The following is a 15,865-nucleotide window of genomic DNA, read 5'->3' as shown; positions in this document are numbered from 1 at the left end:
GAAGGTCGTGTATCGTTAAAGCTAGTAGGAATGAACTAAACAAAAAAGCGTACGCAATTAGAAACTTGCTAGAAGTTAGAACTGCACAGATGTATAAGGTATTACTGTGAGGAACTATCAGTACCTGGGGTCCATGAATCGCTTTACATCAAGGTATTCCATAAATCTCACATGGCCACTTATTTTGATCCCATCAGTTCCCTTAAGGTGAGAAGTTCTATTAAGGTGAAGAGCTAATACAGGTGGAAGCGTGATAAAACGATAAATCTTAACAGTATCTCCAACATCATCTTCATTGCCGCTTCCCACTATCTGCTCGCCATTTTTACTTTGACTGGCACTTGGCTCCTTATGATCCTTGGCACAATTAGGACAGCGCCATTTTACCTGACCTTCAGAAAACAGCAATAAGAAGTCTTCAATCGATAATGAATCTTCTGTCAGTGAATAAACAGACTTGCCCTCCTGAATCTGCAAAGGACTCTGTACAACATCCTTGCTTTGACTGATACATTGCGCTTGAGTAGAATCTGCAGAACCAAGCATATATAATATTTAATTTTATCTGCAGTATCGACATCATGCAACCAGCAACTGGCATCCTCTACATATTTTTAGATCTTTATCCTCCAAATTCGAAGAGCTTTCTTTTCGAGAATCCCCGCACATGATTAAGTGGAGCAACAATTTTATGCGACGACAAGGACTCAATGTCTCAAGCTATTTATTCCAGTGGCAGTTTTATCTAATACACTACAAACAACATTGCCGTGTTAGCACTTCTGAAAGATCCTGCTCACTTTTGTATACACATCCCAAAGGTTTTAGTGAAATTTTTCTTCTGTCCATGTGTGCAAAGGGCCCTCAAACAATTTTCTCCTCTTAGCAAGTGTAGGATACATATTCCAAAAAATGAAACGTTTTTCTTATATTGGGCAAGATAACCCAATAAGAATTCCAGTTTCAGAGTGTTCCGTAGTTCCAGCATTTTGAATCCACAAATGTGGAATGACTTAGGACTCTAGAGTACCTCCAACATCTGCAGTCAAGGCATTTTAATAAGTGCAGGAGCAATCATAAACTCACCAACTTCCAAACGTTTATGTGTTTCCTCCACAGTCACCTTTGAACCAATAGCACGAGAATAACCACTTTCAGAAACTGTTTGCATCTTTTCCAAGTTTCTCTGCACATCTGCTGGAAATAATTGAACAGCAATCTCCCTCTTTCGAGATCTGGGACTCTTGCTTGTTTGTGGTGATGCAGCACTTTTGGTTGGATGCCACTTTGATGGGAAATGCATTGTCAGGTCCCAGAAAAAATCGGATGTCGGAGACGAATGACCACATTTTTTGCAGGATAGTGTCTGAAGCATCTTAAACCTAAAAATGGAATCAATCACTGTAGGGGCATCACTTTGCCTGTTATCAATCTCCTCACCTTCATTCCAAATATTGCGCAAGGCCACAAGAAATTCGTGGCTGTCTTCCAAAGTCCCAATTCTGAATCGCGGCGCACTGTGCCTGTGTACACATTTCGAAACTTCGTTTGGGTTCAGCACGTCTCCTGCAGCACTTGCCTCCAGAAAAAGCTTCTTGAGTACCTTGGCAAGGGGACTTTTTGAACGATCCAATGCTAACATCCTTTATCGCAGGGAGATTTAACTTTTTAGCATTATAAGGATTGGCACCTCCTGAGATCTCACTGCAACGGCCGACAATACGACTTTGGCACGCAACGAAGAGAAGAGATACAGAATTGTCACTTTTGCACTCGTGGCACGACAGCACGTCAGTCCAGGTGGGATCCGAGGCAGCATGGAGGTGGCAAATGACCGCGGCTGCCCCTGCCTCTGCTGCTAACCCAGCCGGGCCGCACTCAGTCGCCTCGCCCGGCCCATTTGCTCGTTCATCGTCTCCCCGCTCTCGCTGTAGCCCTCCGCCGCCGCCACCGCCACCATCCGACGCCGCCGCCTTCCTCTCCCTCCTTCCTCTCCTAGCTTTCTCGATGGAGCATTACTCGGAGTCGTCTGGAGGTGGACGGGCGAGGAGCAGGCTTCACGGTGGCCCGAGCACCCGCATTGCCTTGGTCGGTCTCGATCCCATTGGTGAGCTCAGCGGTTTCCCGTTGATCCCTTGCCTGGATTGCCATCTTGCTTGAGTGGTGGAAGGACGGACCAAGAAGGACAGTGAGAATCATGTCCGTCTGTACTTCAAGTGTGCAAGGAATGGGGTGAGTTGTCTCCTGGATTTTCCTAAATTAGCACAGTTAGGGTTGTAATTGGTGTCCTTTTTTTAGTTCCCCAAGTTGTGTGGGTACTATCGATTCGGAAAGCAGTACTTCCAGTAGTTGAAGGATCTCGGCATCGTCATTGTTCGGCCATTGAACTGGGTAGAGGTGGTGGAAGAAGAAGCTTCAGTGGGGAGTCCATATGGTGACAAGCAGAGGAAGGAATTGGAGCACAAGCTGGAGAAACTGATGTTGAAGATGAACATGTTCATTGCTTGTGTTGTATGTGTTGTCTTTGGGTGTGTAGTGATGCATGCTATAATGAAGTAATAGATGAATGAAACTGAAAAATGTTGTCCCCAAAATTTTATTGTCTGGATGGATGAATGAAATTGATGGATGACTAAAACTGAAATGATGAATTGACACATAATTCACAGAGGTATGATAAAAACAGATCACATGAACATCATTTCATAGAGCAATGGCACATAATTTAATACAAACCATAACAGGTTCAGATAGTTGGGATGTCTACACATCCATTGACATTTGGCCACTTACATCACAGTAGCTTAAGGCCACATATTACATAGTCATTTGGCCAATTCCAACACAAAAGCTTACGGCCACACATCACATTGTCTTGTGGCCACATAAAGCACATAATGTTCAGGCCATGCATCACTACACAAAAGATCACACAAAAGGTTCACTACAAGTTTTACTTTTTCTTCCCCTTCTTTGCTGGAGTCTTCTTTCCTAGACTCTTCCTGACCTTGGATGCCAGCTGCTTCCTCCTTGGTGTCATCTTCCTTGGAGCACCATCAGCAGGCATGTCTTCAATCTAGTTTACAACTTGCAAATCAAGGCAGGTGTTCCTGTGTTCAAACATCCATGAGTTCAGGGTTGCATTCTTTGGCAAGCATAGAATTTTAAAGGTTGTATCATACCTTGGAGGTGTTCTTGGGCTTGATGGTGGAATTGTCTCCAGCGGTGGCACATCCAGGAGATACCTCTCTGCTTGTTCTGCTGCAGCAACAGCCTTATCTGTTGCTTCTGTAGCCTCTCTTGCTGCCTTTGCAGCTGCCTCTCTAGCCACTGCTGCTCTTGTCCTTGGTGTTCCTTGGTCTGTTGGTGGTTGGTCCTTCTTGGCCTTCTTTCTTTCTGGTCTAGGAGCTGTCTTCTTGGTCCTCTTCCTGTAAATAAACACCATAGTTAGGTTAGTTGTTGCTTATTTGTTGAAATAAGATAACAGTTCAGTATTTACCTTTTCTTTGTCCCTGTCAGTGCACACCTCCACTACCAGTTCTATGGCCATACTCACCACAGCCAGTACATTTTACTTGCCTAGTTCTTTTTCCAGTTCTTTTAGTTGGAGATAGGTACCTACTCTTCTTCAATCTGCCTAGTAGTTTTTTTCTTCTTGGACAGTGGTGGCAACAACTTGAAACCCTTGTCAACCTCAGGCTATTGGTTCCTATCAGTGATGTTTGGGATAATACCATGGTAGGCAACATGAAACTTCTTAACAGAGAAGTATTTGTCCACATATAGGTCCATTTGGGGCTACCTCATAGTGGTGATGATAGCCAGTGCATGTGGGCATGGCTTCCTAGTTACCTGTCATTCTCTATAGGTGCAAATATGCTTTGTAAGATACACAACATGCCTCCTCACTTCATCTTTGTATATCTCTGTGACTTCTGCTTCTTTTGGATGCCCCTTAGTCACTTTGAGGTGGCCTAGACCCTTAGAAGCTGCATTGAGCTGGTGTATGACAGCAGGTAAGGTTCCTCCAGTCAAGGCAATGGAGATCTTCCTTCTCTTAGCAAACAGGACCATTGTTTTCTCCCTGATAGTATCAGCCAAACAATGTACAAGTAGATCCTTGTGCTCTTTGATCCATGCATTCTAGTACTCAGCTAAATTATTGTTGATGTAGTCACATTTGATGTCACTGCTAAAATTGCTCCTGGCCTAGAGTAGGTTATGGTGCTCTTTCAACCAATCAAAGGAGTCATCCCACTTACCAAAAAGCTTGTTGGCTGCTCTCTGTCTACCATACACTATAGTTTGATAGGGGATCTCAATCTTGTATTTGGTCTGTAGTTCCTCCTGCACTTCCTTTGGACCCATGCTTGGCTTCTTCTTGAGTAGTGGAATAGCCCTCTCTGCCACCCAAGCTTGTGAGGCCATCCTACCAACCACTCTGCTTCTAGAGGCACAATTATGCTGCCCTTCATTTATTTGCACCTACACATGCACAAAACGGCCAAACATAAGTAACCAGACAAACATAACATCCAGACAGTTTAAATGAAACAAAATAAATCTATAAAAAAAAATACCCTGACACTACCATTATGTTGGGTTCTAGCTCTAATAATCCAAGGACATCCAAGAGAAGCACAATTTCCCCTAAACTTTGATGTATCAGAGTGTGCAGTGTGAAGCTCAAACTCCTTGACAATTGCATGTTGTCTCACAGCTAATATGAAATCATCCATAGAAGGGTAAGAAACCCCTACAGACATATCTGGATTATCCCTGTCCCAATCAATCATTAGCTCCACACCCACATGATCATCAACTGGTACAACTGCATCTACCATATCACTCTGCATCTCAACTGTCATGGTAGGGATAGGCACAACTTTCCTAGCTGCTTCCTCTGCTCTTTCATCTGCTGCTTTGAAAACATTTGCCTCATACACTTTGTCCTCATCAGCAACTTCCTTGGCCTCTCCATCCTCATTAGGCTCTGCCAATATAGTCAACTCAGCCCAATCAACCTCTTTTGCTTCTTCCACTGGCACAGATGGAGGTGGAGAGCTGCAGGTGTCACCACTGCCTTCAACATTATCAGGAACAACACTACCTTCTACATTATCAGGAGCACCACTGCCTTGTGCATTACCAGGAGCAGCACTACCTTGTGCAGAAGTGACACCGGATGCACACCTAACACCAGAGCTAGCATTGGTAGTTTGAGCATGTTTGCTGACTACATCCACTACAAGCACAACTACCCTGTCATTCCATCTATCCTTTATTAGTTGTTCAAAATGTTCATCCCTCCTAACTTTCTATTCAGATTCACTGTCACTGTCAACCACCCAAACAACCAATGTCTGTGAAGATCCCTAGATTATCTTACTGGCCATTTCATCATGACATTTAGACAGAGAAAACTGCACAGTCCTATCCAGCCACAGTTCATGCTCCTGCGGTGAAATTTCTACTTTCCCGTACTCACCATCAGCAATATACTTAGAAACCTTAACAACTAATCTAAAAGCATTGCCAGGATCAATCCTGACACAATAACGAACAGAAACACAAATCAAACTGTTAGACGGTATCCTACTACACAGCATCTTCCCAATCCGGAATCAAAGCGAGGACAAAGTGCACTAAAGTTTAACTTACCAAATAGGGCAACCACTCCAATCCATTGCGTCTCCAATCTCCACCGCAACAGAAGCCACTACATCAACGACCTACGAAGCAAGGAAGGCGGACAATTTCACCATCACTGGTAGGAACCCTAACCTAACATACAATCCCATCAAAACCAGTGCAATAAAATGAGCGGGATGGCGACAATGGCGGTACACACGTACCTTCAATCCATCGAGAAAGCTGGGAGAGGAAAGAGGGAGAGGAAGGCGGCGGTGACGTCGGAGGGCTACGGCGAGAGCGGGGAGACGAAGAATGAGTGAATGGGCCGGGAGAGGCGACTGAGTGCGGCCCGACTGGGTTAGCAGTAGAGGGCAGGGGTAGCCACGATCATTTGCCACCCCCATGCTGCCTCAGATCCCACCTGGACTGACGCGCTGTCATGCCACGAGTGCAAAAGTGGCAATTCTGTATCTCTTCTCTCTGTTGCGTGCCAAAGTCGTATTGCCAGCTGTTGCAGTAACATCTCAGGAGGTGCCGATCCTTATAATGCTAAAAAGTTAAATCTTCCATTTGGAGAGGGAGGGCGGCAGAGGAGCAAATGATTTCGCGCTAGTTTGGTTTCGCTGGGGCGGTTGTGGGGGTTTTGTGGGGAGAGACGGTGGGCTGCAGACTTGGGCGCGTTGGTTGAGAAGTCCGTGGCCATGCGCACGAGGCGGGGGATGGACCCGTGTAGCCGTGGCTTTGCCAAGATGGGCCGAGCCACGATTGTATCAGACGACCTACACAAATACACGGAATATTCATGTTGGAAATTAGGTAGAGATAACCCATACACATGTTGGTGCCATGATTCGGTGACAAATATTGGGAGTGTTTCCGGGAGAGAGATGGATGGTAGCTTGTATCCATATAGTATAAATAAGGACATTTTTTAATTTTGTCCATAAAAAACAATGGGTTGCAAATTTGCCATCTTGAGGAAGTCATGGGCGGCTCCCTCCCATCCTACAATGAGTAGTAGTAGAATTAACTTGAGAAAGTGTTGAGAAACAAACAAAACATCCTCGATAACTCAAATTGCCGTCGCCGGAGACATCAAAATAGGTTCATATGTAAGACATGTGCATGCCTATATATTCTTGAGAAACAAAGTTGGAGAATTATAGAGGAATTTCAAATTTGGAGCTCTACTAAACAAGCCCTGATAATCATCACAGGTGAGGGTTTAGAGCCAGCACAGATAAGATGTTGTGCAACAATGCTCTCCCATCCTCCAATGGGCATTAGAACTCTTTTTTTGTGTGTGAGTGGGTATTAGAATTCTTATTGGCATGTCAAATATTTGTTTTTGCAATAGTCCAAGGGCGAGCTAACAAGGTGCTGAGATACGAACAAGAAACATCCTCTGAACAACCTCAAACTAGTATCGCCGAACCACATCAGAATCGGTTTCATGTGAAATGCATGTGCATGCCTATATATAAAAAGGCTATTCTCTTCCTGTGGCCGCGTGAGGACAACATCGTCGACCCCTACCTTCTTCCCATCCGGCTCCCTCCATCATTCCTTGGATTGGAGCCTTGTCATTTCTATCTATGCAAAGGCAGCTTACAAATTTCGCCATCTTGAAAAAAGGTGTCATTGAAGGGCGAGCAAACTACTAACACGGCCATTACATTTATCCAATCAATTGATATCTCATTTCGGATATGTGTGCTTCTTTGTCTAGATTCGTGTGGGGGAATTGAGTCGTTTCATGTGAAATTCATGCAAAATTCGGACCAGACCATCCTTAAAGGTAATAAGCATCACATTATTTCTGGTTTCCCATGCTCTTGGATCCACACGTGCAATTTTATTTATAGCCCATCATCCTTTTTTTGTTTCCAATGAATAGGATGTTTGGTTTGAGAAATTAGTTAGTTGATTGTCCTTTCAGTCCTCACTTTTTTTTGTTTGGTTTGTAAAATGAAATTGGGTTGATTATCATCTCCTCATTCTTTACAAGCTAACAATTGGTACGGGTATTAGAAATGGAATGATTCCTCAAACCAGACTCCTCGTTCTATGGTAAATTTGTTAATTCGTAACTATTTCGTACATCCATGGGGATTCAAATGTGCATATCCAAACCGTACGTCTTTGTGATGAACACATATGCCCTAAACATATCCCACTCTTCTAAATATAAGCAGCTAGCGCAAATGATGCGTATATATCTGTTCGTTTCTACAATTCTACACAGGGCAATTCTATAATTGACGCAGATCGAGGTTAGATGTGACGAGGAGGGGAAGCTAGAGCAGGAAGAGACAGCCAGACAAAGCAAGCAATGGAGGAGAAGAAGAAGGACCTGCTCCGGAAGCTGACGATCGTCTCGATCCCGTTCGTGTTCGTGGCGATACCGTCGGTGGTGATCATCGTGGGCATGCTGTCCCCGCACGCGGCGGAGCCCCGGAATGGGTCGTCGCCGGCGCCGCCGGGGCAGAACCACTCGGTGTCGATGCTGAGCACGATGACGGGGGGGCAGATGATCCTGAGCTGCCGCGCCGCCTTCTCCGGCAACTGGGAGTACTTCCACTACTTCATCCTGGACCCGTACAAGCCGCAGCGGGCGTTCTTCCAGCCGCAGGCCGACCCCTACGTCCTCTTCTGCAAGTGGGGCTACATGGGCAACTTCCTCCAGGACGTCGTCGTCTTCAACAGCTCCGCCGCCTGGGCGCCGCACTGCCGCGTCGACAACGGCGGCTGCCGCTACCTCTTCCAGGACGGCCACATGTTCCTCGTCACCGGCAAGCACGGCGGCGACAGCGAGGCCCACAGGGTGAAGGTGGTGGAGGAGACGACTGAACAGGCGCCTGCACCAGGTCCGGGTCTTGCTCTTGGTCCTGGTCCGAGTCAGGGTCCGGCTCCGGCACCAGCTCCGGCTCCGTCTCCGGACGCCCATTCGCAGGGGCGGGAGAAGACGCTGATCGGGGACGTGCTGCTCAGGGAGTGCAAGCACGTGCTCGGCTTCTTCCCCACCATGTGCCGGAAAAAGCCGCACAACCACCAGTACGTCGGAAAGATCATCGGCCGGTGGCGGTGGTGGTTCAACTACTAGATAGCTAGCAGATTGCCATCGGCAGCGGCGGCGCGTGCGTGGTGTACGACTGAACCCTTCCGTTGGCGAAGGTGCATACGTACGCATGGAGGAAAGGAAATGATATAAACACGATGTGTATATACACGTTATGTTTTGAATTCCTGACAAATTAAAAGCAATCAGGAATTCAGGATACCTCTTCCGTTTGTTTTTGAATTCATGACTTGTATAGTATACATTGGCACTGATCGTATCGTATACCCACTACACATATATCCATGTATGCTTTACTGGTACAACAAAAAATCCATTGCCGTAGGACAAGGGTCACTGGATCAGATGAGGATGCTGGCCAAGGTTGGTTGACAAGGGCCTGGGAGGTTAGGGACTGGATGAACGTGAACAAGAAACAAATAGAGAACTTGCAGGAGGGATTACACCTACAAGGATGACAGGCAGGGCAGGGTGGTACTACAATGGCGGGTAGAAATACGACGAAAGAGAGAACCCAAGGAAGAGGAGGCCTCCAATGGTGGCGACCGTGCCCTGAGATATCTTGGAGGCCAGCATGCTGCCGCCCACCACCGCGATCGACGTGCAGATGGTGTGCCCCAAGGTCGCTCCTGTAGCAACTCCGACCGCATTTTTGTGGGTCGCCAGCTGCATTGAGTATCGTGCTTCAAGTTCAGTTATGAAGTTGGATGAAGCGACAGCTGGAAACTTCAATTTGAAGAGGGAAACTGAACCGTACCGCTATTGTAGCTATCTGACTGCGGTCACCCCACTCCGCCAAGAAGGTCAACACAAATGACTGAAATCAAAAGTCAATATGTCATATAGAAAGCGAGCAATACACTTGGCACGGCTACAGTATCAGTACCGATATGTATGGTTACCGTTACATTAACTAGTGTTAACAGAAACATGCAATGTCAGAAAGGATTCTACATCTCTGAAAGCGGGAAAGGATTGCACAAGATTTCACCATCCACCACAAAATCAGAAGTAAATGCATGTTTCAGAGAAAGTGTAAAATGGGGAAGGGAAAGGGAAACCTACCTCCAGGAAAATAGGAGTGCAGAATCTCGAGAAAACACGTCTAAATGTTGACTTCCCTTGGCCTGCTTCCAGCTTTTCCTCTACCTGTATATGTCAAGGAACAAACGGTATTATATAATATAGTCTGAAAAAAAGAGTGTTACAACAGTCACTGACAACCAATGAGCACAGTCGTCTGAACAATGAGTAGCAGTATTAACTCTTGACATCTGAAGTTAAATATCACATTTCAAGCACAAGTATATCCTACTTATGTTGTAAGTTGTAACAGGTCTAATCAAGAATAGTCCATGGTCAGGAAGGCCCCATCAGTTATGGACTCAAAATGTGTTTATGCTATATCTAGCAAAGATGGATGATGCTTAGCATGGAAATGAAAATAAAGTAACAATTCGAGGTAACAAATTCCACATACTTCTTCTATTTCCTTCTTCTGTGATGCCTTGGAATCTGACCTCCAAGCAATGTACAGGAGCCGTAGCCCAAAAAATGCATAGAGGACTGAAGCACGAAACAACAAAAGAGGATATATCAGAATGCATTGCTGCATGCTACAGAACCGATAAAACATCAAGATTGCTACAATATCTTAAGAATCGTAAGATTAAGATTATTCGTGCTCAAATGGTACATATACATCCATAAGACCTTGGAAGACCATTAGTTGCACTAGCAAGAAACAAATGTTCTTTCTTGCTCCCAGTAACCAAAATTTGAATATCTTATGATTACTATCATTGGAAAAGGGAGTAATCTAGCAAATGGTTGCACCCACTAGTTATGTTTATTGGAAGGGAAGAACCTAGAACTTGGATTGTTATGCATTTTTGCCCCAACTTTGATGCACTTGGATGCAAGTAAAATTAGGAAAACGCTACTGTGAGAAAACATAAATTTACTTCCATCGCCATCACTACGACGATTTGTAAAAACATCTATGTCTCCACATTTTTATACAAACACTGACTTTGAAGCATATGCATCTAGCATCTGAACTCTGATCTGATTGGATGCAGGTATGTCACATCTAGTGTACCACTTCAGGTACTTGCAGGTCAAATATTCATCAGTATGTGGCGGTTAATATATTTATCAGTGTTTTCGGGGCATTTGGAGCCATACTACTCATCTGTTACTTCGATTTGATCCGCCAACCACTAGGATCTCTAAACCTTGGAGCACCTTTATCAATGGTACACAAATAAGGTGACATTCAGATAAGCCATACCTGTCGCAGCGCTGTTAGTGTGCTTCCTCGATATCAAATTCGGAACGATTCTGCCTAGTCCAGTAGACAGTACCTAAGAATGCAACACCACAAAGGCACAGAAGGATCAGTCTCAGTCAGACTAGCAAGTGCAAAAGCCTCGGAGGAACACATAAACCTACCGTCATAACGACAAGCGCCGACAGTGCGCCCGAGAGAACCGTCGACTTGGGGTGCCGCATCGCCATCAGCGCCGCGATGATGAACGTCTCATCGCCAATCTTCACCCGGACAAGACCCACAGACATTCAGAGACAGGTTACGAAGGCTTGAAGAGCGTATATAGCCCGGCAGAAGGGAAACCCGTGAACACCGGCGCCCGCGGTAGCCTCACCTCGCTGACGACGATCATGGACAAGCTGGCGAAGAAGGCGTCGAAGAGCCCCAGCCCCGTGTCCTGCGCCCCCGCCGCCCGCGCCCCCGCCGTGTGGTGGAGGAACATCTGGGAAGCAGAGCAGACGGGAGGCACATTCAGTGATACAGCAACCCAGTCTCAGACAGTCAGAGCCAAGACACAGACACGGAGCGTGCCCCGCCGGGGCCCGGCGCGCTCACCTTGGTGCGGCGGTCGAGGCGGTCGGCGCCGACGCCAGTGCCATTCCCGGCAGCGCCATTAGCAACCTGACAGCAGAATGCAGGGACCCGGAGCGTGAGACCGTCGGAGCCGAGGCTTGCGGGAAGGACGAGGAAACGGGCGAATCGCGGGGATGTGGTTGGAAATGCTCACCTGGTCGGCAGCGGAGACGGAGAACGCGAGGAGGAAGACAAGGGCGGCGGCAAAGGCGAAGCCGATGCGCCTATGCATCGCAGCGGGGTGGAAAGCGAGGCGAGATCTGCGCATGCCGCAGTCTGGGCGGGGGGCTGTCGGCGGCGGGACGGGACGGTGCCGGGATCTCGGAGGAGAGGAGGAAGGGGGGCAGCCAGCCGCGCGACCCGCGTGCGCGTCGGGATGGCCGAGGAGTATTTGAAAGCGAGGGGGGGCCAGCCCAGCCCAACCCAAGGTGGACGCGGACCTGCGGCTGACCCGCGTGGGCGTGGCCGGTGGCCCCCTGCCCGTTCCGCGTTTCCTTCCCGGATCCCGTGCCATTTGCGTCGCTCTCGCGGTCCAGCCTGCCGCCGACGGCCCGACGCGCCGACTGCCCACTCTGCTACTCATCCTCCGGTTCTTTATTTGAGCCTGTTCGCTGATTGGTGTACGCTGATAGACTCGGTTGGTGCTGGTTTATTGTGGGAGAAAAATATTATTGGTTAACTGATAAGCGCTGATTGGAACCAACAAACGAACATGTTGTTTGTGTGCCCACTCTGCCACTCATCCTCCAGTTCTTTCATTTGTACACAAAATTCAGCCTTGGTTTAGGAACCCGAGAGCTTATTTTCTTTTTGAATTTATGAGATTTTGATGAAATACAGCATCGGTACACAGAAAAATGCCGCCACGCAAAAACCCGACGGACTTGATCGAAAAAACGTGCCAGTACATCTACTTAGTTTGAATTGAATTCTTTTACTCTATATGTTTCTTTCGGTTCTTCGAGCACTTGAGTTGAGTTGGGATACGCCAACCCCTGCCGAACTTGCTACTCTACGGATTATTTCTTCTTTATTTCTGGGCCACTTTGACGTTTCCGTTAGGTTAGATCTCACGTAACGATGTTGACGCGTGCACACACGCACACGTGACCAGGCGACGAATCCGGTGATGGTCGCTCCCAAGCTAACTGCAGCATCGAGAGGGACTTGCTTCGATTTGCGCATTTGGGCACGTGTTTGCTTCTTCTTGGAGTGTGAACTGAATCCCCTCAATTATGCTAGTCCATCTATCCCATGGAGATGGTATTGGTTTAAGAACTTCACCAAGGCAAGTGGGCTTCATCTGTTTGGAAGTTTGGATGGAGTGATACATGGAAGGACTGATGCTGGAGATCTTGAGGAAGGCTGCGAGTTTCAAGGCTGGAATGGACCTTCGGGGTGGTTCTCTAATTTCTGAAGAAGCTTGGTGGTCTGATGAACTTGTAATAGGTGCAGCTTTTCTGTATGAGAGAAGGATCAGTGGGAGTAGCTTTTTCCCAGGGTGTTGAGTTACCTATGGTGACAAACTTTTGAGCTGTAAACAGACTATATAACTGAATTCAAAGACTGGGGATCGGCCCTAATAAAACTCTAAAAAAAATTGCATTGGTTTCCCGCACACCAATATCCCAGCAACTGACTTCAATGAATAAGGCATGTTTAGTTTCTACAAACGCTCCTAAAATTCCCATCACATCGAATGTTTAGACACATGGTGTCGGTGTTTTGGAACCGGGGGTCCCTCAACCAACGAGTGAATTTGTGCTGCGTGTCCCTAATCCCGGATGGTGATGCAAAGAGACAAGGTTTATACTGGTTCAGGCAATCGAGGTCCTACGTCCAGTCTGAGAGATCGATCTTCTGTTCCTTGCACCGGAGTGCTCGTAGTAGGGGGTTACAAGCTAGGTGAGAGAGGGAGCTAGCCCCAGATGCCTACGTGCAATGACGTCGTAGGGAGCTGTGGCTCTGCAGATGCCGAGGCCGAGCCATCGTGGGGGGCTCGGCGGACATGGATCCTCAGGCTGCCGAGCCCCTGAAGCAAACTGCCGAGGCCTTGGAGGAAATTATTGGTCCTGGGTACTGATTCCGAGGCCACAGTATCCCGGACGTGGCTCCTCACGCTGCGTTGTTCTCGGAGCAGGAGTTGGCAGCACAGTGAGGCATGGGCGTCAACCATGTGCATAGTGGTTAGCACAGTGGCGGGTAACCCCTGCCCAGTCCTGCCTCCTGCCCCGTCGGCCATTCCGCTGTACTGTGCCGAGCATGCGGCCGATGTCAGGGGCAGCAGTTGGCTGAGTTAATGTGACACGACGTTTTGTCAGAGGGACGGGTGAAGGAAGAGGCAGCGGAGTGCTGCCGAGCCCGCCTCGCGCGAGATGGAGGGTCGGCGGCCCGGCCGAGGCCTGCGACGAGAGGGGGTCGGCCGAGGCCTTTGGTGGGGGATCGCCCGAGGTCAGCGGTGAGGGGGCCTCGGGCGAGTCGGAGAATCGGCCGAGGCCAGCGGTGTTTAGCTGGTTTCGACTTTTACGAAGTCTAAGCAGTCATTTTTTGGTTCTTGCTTAGGGTACCCCTTCTCACGGTATCCAACAGTAGCCCCCGAGCCTTAGGGGGAGTGGAGGCACTCCCCCTGAGGTTCTGACGAGAATTGGCTCTTGATAGTTTCTGTTGGGATGGTGTTTTGTACTCGAGGTTTCGGTGGGTGCGCGCGAGCGCACCTGCCGGGTGTAGCCCCCGAGGCCCTGGAGGAGTGATTTCACTTCTTCAGGGGCTTTTTTCTCTCTCGAGTGAGGGGTTTTCATTGTGTTTGCCGGGCCCGTGGGTGCGAGTTCGGATCGCAGGGCCTCGACGATGCTGCGGAAAGAGCCCCTTAGCCTCCGCCTGGAGCGAGAGGGCCGTCAGGGGTTCCCCCAGCTTTTTGTACGACCCTCGTGCTTCCTTTTCGCTCGGAAGGAGGGGTGGAAGATGCCATGCTACCCTCGGTGGGCGCGAGCGACGGCATTTTCGGTGAGCTGTTATCGGGTAAGTCTGAGTGGAGGCCCGTACCCCATTCGCTGGGGGTTGGCTAGCGGTCCGGAGACGCGCTCCAAGAGTACCGGCGGGTTTCTCTAGTGGGTGCCGAGGTCGTTCGCTGGGCCTCGGTGGCTCGGTGCCTCCCTACGGTGGGATCCCATTCGGAGACCTCCCTGCCGGTCTTGGACACGACATAGGGCGCGCTCGTACAGGCTCGCCCGTAGTCGTCCCTGACTCTTTTGCCCTGGGGCAGCTGTCGAAACCCCTGGGGGCCCAGCCTTCGAACCCCTGGACCGTAACGGGCTCGGGTCGCTTGTCTTTATCTTGGGTGCAGGAAGAGCCCCCGAGCCTCCGCACGGAGCGAGAGGGCGGTCAGGGGTCCTCCCGACTTTTTTGTCCGTCCCCCGCACGTCCTTTTCGCTCGGACGGGGGGCTGTTTGCCGAGCCCACTCGTGTGTGAGCCTGAGCCGCTGGGTCTTGGCAAAGTTGCAGGAGGAGCCCCCGAGTCTCTCGCACGGAGTGAGAGAGCGGTCAGAGGTCCCCCTAGCTTTTGGTTCGCCCCTCGCGCGTGAGGGTCTGTCTGCCGAGCCCCCCTCGGGTGCGAGCCTAGGTCGCGGGGTCTCGGCGTCTTTTGCAGAAGGAGCTCCCTAGCCTCTGCACAGAGCAAGAGGGCCGTCAGGAGATCTTCTGGCTTTTTGAACGACCCTCGCGCTTCCTTTTCGCTCAGAAGGAGGGTTTGTTTTGCCGAGCCCCCTCGTGTGCGAGCCCAAGTCGCTGGGCCTCGGCAATGGTTTGCAGGAAGAGTCCCTTAGCCTCTGGGTGGAGCAAGAGGGCCGTCGGGGATTCTCCTGACTTTTTATTCGACCCTCGCGCTTCCTTTTCGCTAGGAAGGAGGGGTGGAATGTGCCGCGCTACCCTCGGTGGGCGCGAGCGATGGCATTTTCGGTGAGCTGTTATCGGGTAAGTCCGAGTGGAGGCCCGTACCCCGTTCGCTGGGGGTCGGCTAGCGGTTCAGAGACGCGCTCCAAGAGTACCGGAGGGTTTCTCTAGTGGGTGCCGAGGCCGTTCGCTGGGCCTCGGTGGCTCGGTGCCTCCCTACGGTGGGATCCCATTCGGAGACCTCCCTACCGGTCTCAGACACGACATAGGGCGTCCCAAGCATTTCGCTTGCTTGGGCCTCGGCCTCGTATAGGCTCGCCCGTAGTCGCCCCTGACTCTGTTGCCTTGGGGCGGCTGTC

At 49.2% G+C, this 15,865-nt stretch overlaps 2 protein-coding genes and 1 long non-coding RNA gene across 5 annotated transcripts; 1 reads left to right on the top strand and 2 right to left on the bottom strand.

Annotated features, from left to right (window-relative positions):
* Positions 1-2,780: 2,780 nt before the first annotated feature.
* Positions 2,781-8,112, bottom strand: LOC136501602 (uncharacterized). Its single transcript, XR_010770321.1, has 6 exons — positions 7,988-8,112; positions 5,856-6,413; positions 5,662-5,732; positions 3,500-4,485; positions 3,183-3,428; positions 2,781-3,110 (listed from the first exon to the last, which is right to left on the bottom strand). It is a non-coding gene; the product is annotated as an uncharacterized lncRNA (long non-coding RNA).
* LOC136501601 (uncharacterized) lies at positions 6,661-8,793 on the top strand. Of its 3 annotated transcripts, none has more exons than XM_066497117.1 (3): positions 6,661-7,269; positions 7,364-7,432; positions 7,902-8,793. In XM_066497117.1, exon 3 carries the CDS (start codon positions 7,967-7,969, stop codon positions 8,735-8,737), a length of 771 nt encoding a protein of 256 aa, XP_066353214.1. In that variant the 5' UTR covers positions 6,661-7,269; positions 7,364-7,432; positions 7,902-7,966; the 3' UTR covers positions 8,738-8,793. The 3 variants fall into 3 exon arrangements, with proteins under 3 accessions (XP_066353214.1, XP_066353213.1, XP_066353212.1); XM_066497116.1 differs by having other exon boundaries at positions 6,662-7,269; positions 7,880-8,793; XM_066497115.1 differs by having other exon boundaries at positions 6,662-7,432; positions 7,880-8,793.
* A 150-nt stretch (positions 8,794-8,943) lies between these two features.
* LOC136501600 (GDT1-like protein 4) lies at positions 8,944-12,117 on the bottom strand. The gene is made up of 9 exons (XM_066497113.1): positions 11,773-12,117; positions 11,601-11,666; positions 11,380-11,487; positions 11,168-11,266; positions 11,007-11,079; positions 10,194-10,279; positions 9,779-9,862; positions 9,471-9,530; positions 8,944-9,379 (listed from the first exon to the last, which is right to left on the bottom strand). Exons 1-9 carry the CDS (start codon positions 11,884-11,886, stop codon positions 9,191-9,193), a joined length of 879 nt encoding a protein of 292 aa, XP_066353210.1. The 5' UTR covers positions 11,887-12,117; the 3' UTR covers positions 8,944-9,190.
* Between the last annotated feature and the right edge of the window lie 3,748 nt (positions 12,118-15,865).

Source organism: Miscanthus floridulus, chromosome 13, assembly GCF_019320115.1.
Source record: "Miscanthus floridulus cultivar M001 chromosome 13, ASM1932011v1, whole genome shotgun sequence".
In the NCBI taxonomy this organism is placed as follows: Eukaryota; Viridiplantae; Streptophyta; class Magnoliopsida; order Poales; family Poaceae; genus Miscanthus; species Miscanthus floridulus.
Note: the sequence above shows the minus strand (reverse complement) of the source record. Positions and strands in the feature narration are given on the sequence as shown.